The sequence below is a fragment of the Hemitrygon akajei genome, chromosome 16 (assembly GCF_048418815.1).
Source record: "Hemitrygon akajei chromosome 16, sHemAka1.3, whole genome shotgun sequence".
In the NCBI taxonomy this organism is placed as follows: Eukaryota; Metazoa; Chordata; class Chondrichthyes; order Myliobatiformes; family Dasyatidae; genus Hemitrygon; species Hemitrygon akajei.
The window spans coordinates 25,474,173-25,483,256 of NC_133139.1; the positions used below are offsets into that span (position 1 = coordinate 25,474,173).

At 45.6% G+C, this 9,084-nt stretch overlaps 1 protein-coding gene across 2 annotated transcripts in view; it reads left to right on the forward strand.

Moving 5' to 3' along the window:
• Window positions 1-8,635, forward strand: part of LOC140739847 (homer protein homolog 3-like) — a 50,264-nt gene extending 41,629 nt beyond the window's left edge. For both annotated transcript variants that reach the window (XM_073068444.1, XM_073068443.1), the window contains 3 exons: window positions 989-1,099; window positions 3,171-3,251; window positions 3,609-8,635. In XM_073068444.1, coding sequence (XP_072924545.1) covers window positions 989-1,099; window positions 3,171-3,251; window positions 3,609-3,806 — 390 coding nt within the window. In that variant the 3' untranslated portion in view covers window positions 3,807-8,635. The remainder of the gene's footprint in view (window positions 1-988; window positions 1,100-3,170; window positions 3,252-3,608) is intronic.
• Window positions 8,636-9,084: the final 449 nt, after the last annotated feature.

A 9,084-nucleotide genomic window follows, 5' to 3' on the forward strand; every position in this document is an offset into this window, starting at 1 on the left:
CCCATTCCTTTAACCACCTCTTCCTCTACTCCTTCTCAATCCTCTCTGTTTCTTATGCAGTCATAATGCTCTTTCCTTGCCCTCTCTCCTCCTCCTCACCTCATTCTCTCTATTTCCTACTTTCCTCATCTTTTTTCCCCTGCTTCCTCCACTCCTCCCTTCCCTTCTGCTCCTCCCTCACTCCCCTTCCATTTCCCTCCCTCTCTTCCCCAACCATCCTCATTATCTTCCCACTGTCCCCTCACTCACTCACACCACTACTCTCTTTCCAATCCTTTCTTGCTTTTCTCTACAATTATTTACAATTTATATTAATGTGGCCCTCAATAATTTACACTTCATATTAATAACCTGAAGGAAAGGACAGAATATATGGTATCCAAGTTGGTCTCAACATGAAACTGGGTTGTTGAGAGGAGGATTAGGCCTCAGGTAGTTTGTGTGAGTGAGTAAAATCTTGGTGAAGGAGATCATTGGGGGTGAATGTTGTCAGGTTAAATCAAAAGTCAAACTATCCTTCACAAGTAACTAAAGAAATCAGGTCTATACTCTTCTGAGTCTAGGAGAATGAGGCATGATGTTGAAATGTACGAGGTCCTTAGAGAGCGGGACAGGTGTGTCCAATAGTAGGAGGATCTCACTTGAGGAGACATTCTTGAAAGGAAAGGCGGTAGTCATTTAAAACTAAGGTGCTAAGGAACCTGTTCTTGCAGAGAATGGTCGACTTTTGGTGTTCTCTATCTCAGAGGGCTGTGGTGGTTGGGTCATTGGGGGTATTTAACAAGGAGGTAGATATCATTGGGGATATTGAACAAGAGGCAGCAAATTAAGGGCTATCGAGAACTGGCACAACTGAGCAGATGAGTCTGGGGTAGATCAACTATGATTATATTGGATGTTGGGGCAGGGCTGAGGGGCTGAGTGGCCTACTCGTGCTGCTAATGTCCTGTGTTCTTCTGTTCATATACACCCTGCCGTCTGCCCCCAGGTCATTGAGCTTGAGTCACAGGGCGTGGAGAACGTGACAGTTGCAACTCAGAACACAGACCTCAGCCAATCGATAGAGGAACTTGAGACCTTGTTAAAGGAGAAAGAGGAGGTAATGTTGGAATAGCTGGGGCACCAACTGCTACTCAGTAACCTGCAGCATTGCATGTCCGGGTGCACAATGGGATAGTGTGTGTCCTGGTGCGCGATGGGACGGTGCGCGATAGGACAGTGCATGTCCTGGTGCACAATGGGATGGTGCGTGTCCGTGTGCACAGTGGGATGGTGCGTGTCCGTGTGCACAATGGGACTGTGCGTGTCCGTGTGCACAGTGGGACGGTTGTGTGTCCTGGTGCACAGTGAGACGGTGCGTGTCCTGGTGCACAGTGGGACGGTGCGTGTCCGTGTGCACAATGGGACTGTGCGTGTCCGTGTGCACAGTGGGACGGTGCGTGTCCTGGTGCACAGTGAGATGGTGCGTGTCTGTGTGCACAGTGGGACGGTGCGTGTCCTGGTGCACAGTGGGACGGTGCGTGTCCTGGTGCACAGTGGGACGGTGCGTGTCCGTGTGCACAGTGGGACGGTGCGTGTCCGTGTGCACAATGGGACTGTGCGTGTCCGTGTGCACAATGGGACTGTGCGTGTCCGTGTGAACAGTGGGACGGTGCGTGTCCTGGTGCACAGTGAGATGGTGCGTGTCCGTGTGCACAGTGGGACGGTGCGTGTCCGTGTGCACAGTGGGACGGTGCGTGTCCGTGTGCACAGTGGGACGGTGCGTGTCCTGGTGCACAGTGGGACGGTGTGTGTCCGTGTGCACAATGGAATGGTGCGTGCCCTGGTGCACAATGGGACGGTTGTGTGTCCTGGTGCACAATGGGACGGTGCGTGCCCTGGTGCACAATGGGACGGTTGTGTGTCCTGGTGCACAATGGGATGGTGTGCAATAGGACAGTGCGTGTCCTGGTGCACAATGGGATGGTGCGTGTCCTGGTGCACAATGGGACGGTGCGTGCCCTGGTGCACAATGGGACGGTTGTGTGTCCTGGTGCACAATGGGACGGTTGTGTGTCCTGGTGCACAATGGGACGGTGCGTGCCCTGGTGCACAATGGGACGGTTGTGTGTCCTGGTGCACAATGGGACGGTTGTGTGTCCTGGTGCACAATGGGACGGTGCGTGCCCTGGTGCACAATGGGACGGTTGTGTGTCCTGGTGCACAATGGGACGGTTGTGTGTCCTGGTGCATAATGGGATGGTGTGCAATAGGACAGTGTGTGTCCTGGTGCACAATGGGATGGTGCGTGTCCTGGTGCACAATGGGACGGTGCGTGCCCTGGTGCACAATGGGACGGTTGTGTGTCCTGGTGCACAATGGGACGGTTGTGTGTCCTGGTGCACAATGGGACGGTTGTGTGTCCTGGTGCACAATGGGATGGTGTGCAATAGGACAGTGCGTGTCCTGGTGCACAATGGGATGGTGCGTGTCCTGGTGCACAATGGGATGGTGCGTGCCCTGGTGCACAATGGGATGGTTGTGTGTCCTGGTGCACAATGGGACGGTTGTGTGTCCTGGTGCACAATGGGACGGTTGTGTGTCCTGGTGCACAATGGGATGGTTGTGTGTCCTGGTGCACAATGGGATGGTGTGCAATAGGACAGTGCGTGTCCTGGTGCACAATGGGATGGTGCGTGTCCTGGTGCACAATGGGACGGTGCGTGCCCTGGTGCACAATGGGACGGTTGTGTGTCCTGGTGCACAATGGGATGGTGTGCAATAGGACAGTGCGTGTCCTGGTGCACAGTGGGACGGTGCGTGCCCTGGTGCACAATGGGACGGTTGTGTGTCCTGGTGCGCTATGGGACTGTGCGTGTCATGGTGTGTGACATCACCTGTCTGAACAGCATATACCTTGCGTGTAATAGTGAAATGCATGCTCTTGTAGGTGTGTGGTGCATGACTACATGGAACATGTCATAGTGTGCGATACATGCAGCGTGTTCAGGCTTGTGCTGGCCACTGCATGTTTTGGCTCGCACTCTGTCAGTGTGGCTGTGTTCAGACCCAGTGCTGTGGAATCAGGGAGAGCACTGACCGGTGTCAAATCCCATGGGGTGATTTTGCTGCTGGGTTGAGATTGTCCCTGAACTGTGCTCAGTTCTCAGCAAGTGTTTTGTTTCTTGCAGGAGATCCAGTTATTGAGGAGTCAGAAATCTGATGTGAATGAGTTGGAGAGCGACCGGGAGGAGGCACTGCTCCGACTGCAGGTAGGCGACGGCTATGCAAGGTGACGGGGCAGGAGCAGGGGCAAGCAAAGGGACAGGAGTAATGTGCGGTGGGCACAATGGACCAATGCAGAAGCAATGGAGAGCAGAAACATGGGTAGGGGCATACTAAGGCAGGAGTGATGGGGTCAGGGGCAGAGTTCACAAAGAGGCACTGGCAGGTGAAAACTGGTCCCAGCATGAAGTGGTCAGGCACATGCAGTGGATGAGGTATGGACAAAGGCTGGGGACTGGGCTGATTGAGTTTGATGATGTGGTTGGAGAGGATTTGGAGTGGAGCTGAAGCCAGACCCTAAACCCTCCCTGCCTTGTATTTGACCTTTGACCTTCTTTCCTCAGGAGGTGGAGGGCCGGAATGCTGAGCTGGAGCAACAACTACAGGATGTGGAGCAGACCCTGGTGGACTGTGTGAACGACAGAGAGAGGGTCCAGCGTGATGCTCGTAAACTGCTGGATATCCTCGACGTTAAGCTGTACGAACTGAATGATTTGCGCCAGGGTCTGGCTAAAATTGCAGAGAAGGAGGAAAAGTCCTGAATTTTGTGTAGCTGACTCTTGATGCCCAGATCCTCCTGACACACAGTTCCCCACCCATCAATTTAACTCCCTCTCCCCCTACCGTCACCACCACTCCTGTCACACACTTGCTCTTAGTTCCAGGTGCTTACCCTGGGCTCAGCAGTTGAATGTGCAGGGTCCATCTAACAGCACCGACTTGTAAAAAAAAACATTTGGTTCAAGTTCAGTTGTTGAAAAATTAAACACTAATTCTCAGCCCTGCACAAACTCTATCTCACCTCCAAATTATCCGTCTGTCTCAAGGCTCTGCAGCTTTTCCTGGGTTATTCTCCAATTCCATTTTGACGCTGATTCTTCCTCTTACGTAGTCATATAAGATTATTACTGACCTCAGAACTATTGAGGTCCCCCTTGTGTCAGCATGAAGCACCTGCCGTCTTCACGATAACTCCGGGGAAAGTAGGTTGTCCTATGAGAAGAGATTGTTGGTGTTTACATGAAGGAGAGCTTATCTCATACAGGTTCTGAGGAAGGTTGAGAGGTTACGGTTGAAATGTTGGACATCAGAACAGTGAGGAGAAGAACTTGTATCAATCAGATGTGAATGTTTGGAAGCCACAGCTCCGGAGAGATCAGAGACTTGGTCTTTATGAATATCGAAGCTGAGATTGATTGACTTTTGGTCACTGAAGGGATTTAATAACATGTAGGATGGGCGGGTAATTTGCAAGGAGCATCTCACTGAATGAGTGGGATGCAGAAAACTTCCTCTTTCTTGTATTCTTATATGTGACATTATGATATGTGCAATTACAACACTTTGATAACTGCATAACCCTCACCATTACAATCTGGCACTCTGCACATTCTTCACTGTAACTCTCTGATTTACATTGTACATCCCAAACTGCAAAATTCCAATATATACTGTATACTCCTCACAGTAACATTCCCATAGAGGGACATGCACAGAGTGTTATAGTGAGGGAAGTATCCTCACTATAACACTCTGTGCATGTCCCTCACTGTTAAACGCTAATATACTCTCTGAATAGAATAAATTTCTTATATGAAACACCCCCTACACCAATCAGATGTACCCCCTCTTCTCATTATTACACTGAAACACCCTTCTTGTAATATTTTGGAATAACCTATGCATCTTTCCCTTTTGTACATTCTTCAACAGATACCCCGCTACACAAATGTGTTGTGCTGATTATATTTTCAACATAATATGCTGTTTCAGGGGGGAGGATCATGAAGAAAGCCGCTGGATCAATCACGGTTCTGCTGTCTGTTAGTTATACGAAACCTCTCCTGTCTTCAAAGTTCGGCCGTTTTCTTCCTATTTAGCCCTTTTAGAAAAATTCCTTGTGGTTTTGCTTCTACTTCCCTCTCAGATAATGCATAAAAGTCCCATAAAACACATCAAATCTGTTTCTCTACTGATTGATGCTTTTCCCACAAGGAGCAGATTTTCCTTATTTACTTTGTCAAAACTTTCATGATTTGGAATAAAATTTTCCTACTTCTCCATCTTCAGTAAATAACAGGAGCCCTAAATCCCCAGGTCCACACCAGTAACTTTCCCATCCCACTTGGTGTTGATTTCCTTCTAGAAGTATGGGGGCTTGGAAAAAGATCCAGAACCTCACCTGAGCCTAGAAAAATGGTTTATCATGCTTTTGTTCTTTGCCTTTTCTAATCAAAGACTTTCAAAATCCCAGCATCCTCACACGTTTGTGTACAAACATTTGCATTTCCTCTGTTTCTCCAAATTCTTTAAGTTCTCTCCTCATTCTTCCCTTAAAAACACATTGAATTCACATTAGTATTAAATTTCATCTGTTGTGTGCCTTTCTTTCAGTAGGCTCCTTCTGAAATCTCTGTTGCCATCCTCCAATTCACTATGCTTCAAACTACTTCAAAGGTCATCTGACATATCCAGTCATTAGTGGTGTACATGTCAACATATGTGGTGATCATCAAATATGGCTAATTGATGGTCAACATGGGCCTGGTAGGTGAAAGGGTTTTCTTTTGTAATTGTACTTTTCTATCACTCTCTGACTCTAAATTGCCTTCCTTGGAATATTTAATCTGAAATAAGTTTAATTGTTAATCTGAAACAGAGCTACTCACTATTACACAGAATCCTGTTTTTTTAAGCAACTCGGTAATCAATCGGACACTGTCTCTTAATCCATTTGGCTTTAATGTTGTGAAGAAAAGCCTTTTAAAAGCCTTTGTGTGGATCCCCTCTATCTGCATGTATTTAGGATAGTGTTGCTGTCTCGGGCATTGCTGCCTGAACCAAACTGTTGGTTTAATTCCCTCAGTAACTAGATTTTTAGTGTTCCATGCAACTGGTGCATTTTTTTTCTTTTAGTTTGTGAGAGGGATAAAGCTGGCAGTGCTGACATTTATTACCCACCCTAATTGCCCTTGAGGAGATGGTGGTGAGCTGCCTTCTTCAACATTGCAGAGTCCCTGTGGTGAAGCTGTTCCGTGGCGCTGTAGATGGAGAGTTTGGGTATTTAAACCTATTGATAATGAAGGAGTGGTGATATATTCCCATATCGGGAAGGTTGTGATTGTAAAGGGGAATCTGCTGGTATTGGTATTTCTATGAGACCACAGGTTAAGGTGATGCTAATAAACTGTGTGCAGTTTGTGCATTGTAGGGCATGAATTAAGCCCCAAAGCTTCTGCAGTCCCATTTGTATATGATGATAATGGGAGGCAGGGCTGGTAGATTGACAGTCTTAGGAAAATAGAACTAATTTAGTGTTAGGTTTGTGCCGTAGTTAGGATATGACTAGTTATAAGTGAGCCATATGTTTACATGACAGCAGCTTTCTGTATTTTTGCTGTGTTGTTTTGAAAGTATAGCAGTCACAGAGGCTTGTAAATGAGATTTGAAAACTCAAAATCATGAGAGTTTCTGTAAAGAGCCAGAGGGAGAGAATTTACTCAGATTGTGAGGAATGGTTGTGGCTGACTGTCCGCCAGTGGTCGCACTGGCATAATCTCTGGTTAAACCTTACTGGAAGACATTAATTTGTAAAGTTCATCCTGAACTTGAATAGAACTACAATGAGTTTATTTTCTCTTGTTTATCAAGCTCAACGATGATTTAATTTGAAGACTCCAAAGGTTACTTCTATATCCTTAGGCTGGACAGAGGAGAAGTTGCTAAGAGTTCCTACTACTCATCCATGCCCAGGGTCCTCAGAGGAAGGAAATTGGCTAGATTCTTGCCCCTGTTTACTGTGTGTGACCTCTGGGTTACAGAAAGAGGAAAATAGTTCCTACTCCTGATCTATACCCGGTGACTCTGGAGCTTAGAGAAAAAGAGGAAATCAGCCAAGTTCCTGGTCTCGATTTATACCCAGTGACCCTGGCTTAGGAAGAAAGGGGAAATTGGCCAGGGTTCTATTCTCCATCCAGTGATTCCAGCTGGACGTTTCATGTAGAGTTTTGGCTGGGATTGTGTTATAATTGAAAATCCTGCTAACTCTCTTGGGGTCATTTTTAACTCTTCGTGACAGTGTTTAAATGGATGGTAGTGAGTCACCAACCCACACTGTGTGTTTTTTATATCCACATCCTGCTCGGCCTGTGTCTGAAAGTGAGCTGAATGCCATCTCACACTGCTAAAAGGTTGGTGTTCAGATGTGAACAGATCCATTTCACTGATAAGCTGGAGCCTGCCACTTGCATGTATCTTTCAATTTGCTGCTATTTCCGATGACAATGGCGATCTATTGCAATTTGTCATTTTTCTCACTTTTAGAAAACTGTGTTTAAAATCAGTAACAATCTGGAGTGATGGATATATAGCCGTCATACACAAGGTGATCTCTGTGTTGATTGCTAGTTGCAGGGAGATTTTCTTAACAAGGAAATATTATGCTGTTATCACTAAATAGCAGCTAAAATCATTCCCAGCCCTGCCCTTAATCCTAAAGACTATCAAGAATAAATTCACACACAGTGTGATCCCAGCATCTCTGCTAGGGCATAAATAAGCTACGTTCATTTTGGATGTGATGCCAAGCTGCACAAACATAAGGTAAGTCACAAACTCCCTTGGTTATTTGTTACGAAGACGACAATGACAATGACAAGGAGCACGTGCCTGCCCTTAAAGCTGGTCGGTGATTCTTCCATCCAAGCTGCACACCATCCACTGTATTAAAACTCTTCAGATTGCTTCGGCAACAATTCACATAGTATTTATTCTGAGTTTTAATAATTAGAGTTAATAGTTCAGCATAGTTAAAAATGCAATGACTAGGAGGTCCTAGATAATTGTGCAAAATAAACTTTCATAGTATATTAGAAATGAATAAAATAATGCATTTTATAGTTGATATGCACACTGTGAACACAGTACATATCCAATCTATATGCAGTTTACATATGTAGTATATATCCACATATACATAAAATGTACATAGTATGTACATGCATATAAGCATAAAGAGCATGCATGTAGTATATACACATCGTTTAGTATATATGCAGTATACAGGCTAACTGTGCAAAGTACAAAATATAGGTGGTATATGCACAGTATTTATACTATTCCCAGTTTATGGACACAGATACAATGTACTGTATGCAGGCAATATCCACACAATGTGTGCACATATCATGTACATTCTATATGCGCTTGACAACATATCATTCAAGCATTATCTTCGAACTGCTTGATTTTAGCATTGACTAAAACTGGTTGACTTAAATTCAACACTATACAAGTCTTATAAAACAATTAACAATTTGTAGTTGTGCATTTCTTGGTTTACAAAGATGAATAAAAATTATATTTAGTTCTGTGCTGATACTTGTTCCTTCCATCTACAAAACTCATAGAGTTGTGATTTATTCAATGGTTGAATGGTTCCATTTAATATTAGAGAATGTACACAATATACAACCTGAAATTCTTACTCTCTGCAGACACCCTTGAAAGAGAAGAAAACCCTGAAGAATGAATGACAGGAAAAAAACATAAGAATTCAAAGCCCCCCCCCCCCCATTACACAAGCATCAGCTCTCCTCCCTCTTATTCCAGCAAAAAGCATCAGCACTCCTACCACCCACCATGGAAGCAACAGCAAAGCCCCCAAAGACAGAAACCATGATCTGCAATTCATCAAAAACCATTGTTCGCACAACAGTTTGACATGCCACAGGCTCTCTTTCTCAAGGGAGAGAGAGGTGCCACCCCTGCCACAGCGAGATAGGAGACGACAGCTCGCTGCTACGATGTTACAGCCTGCAG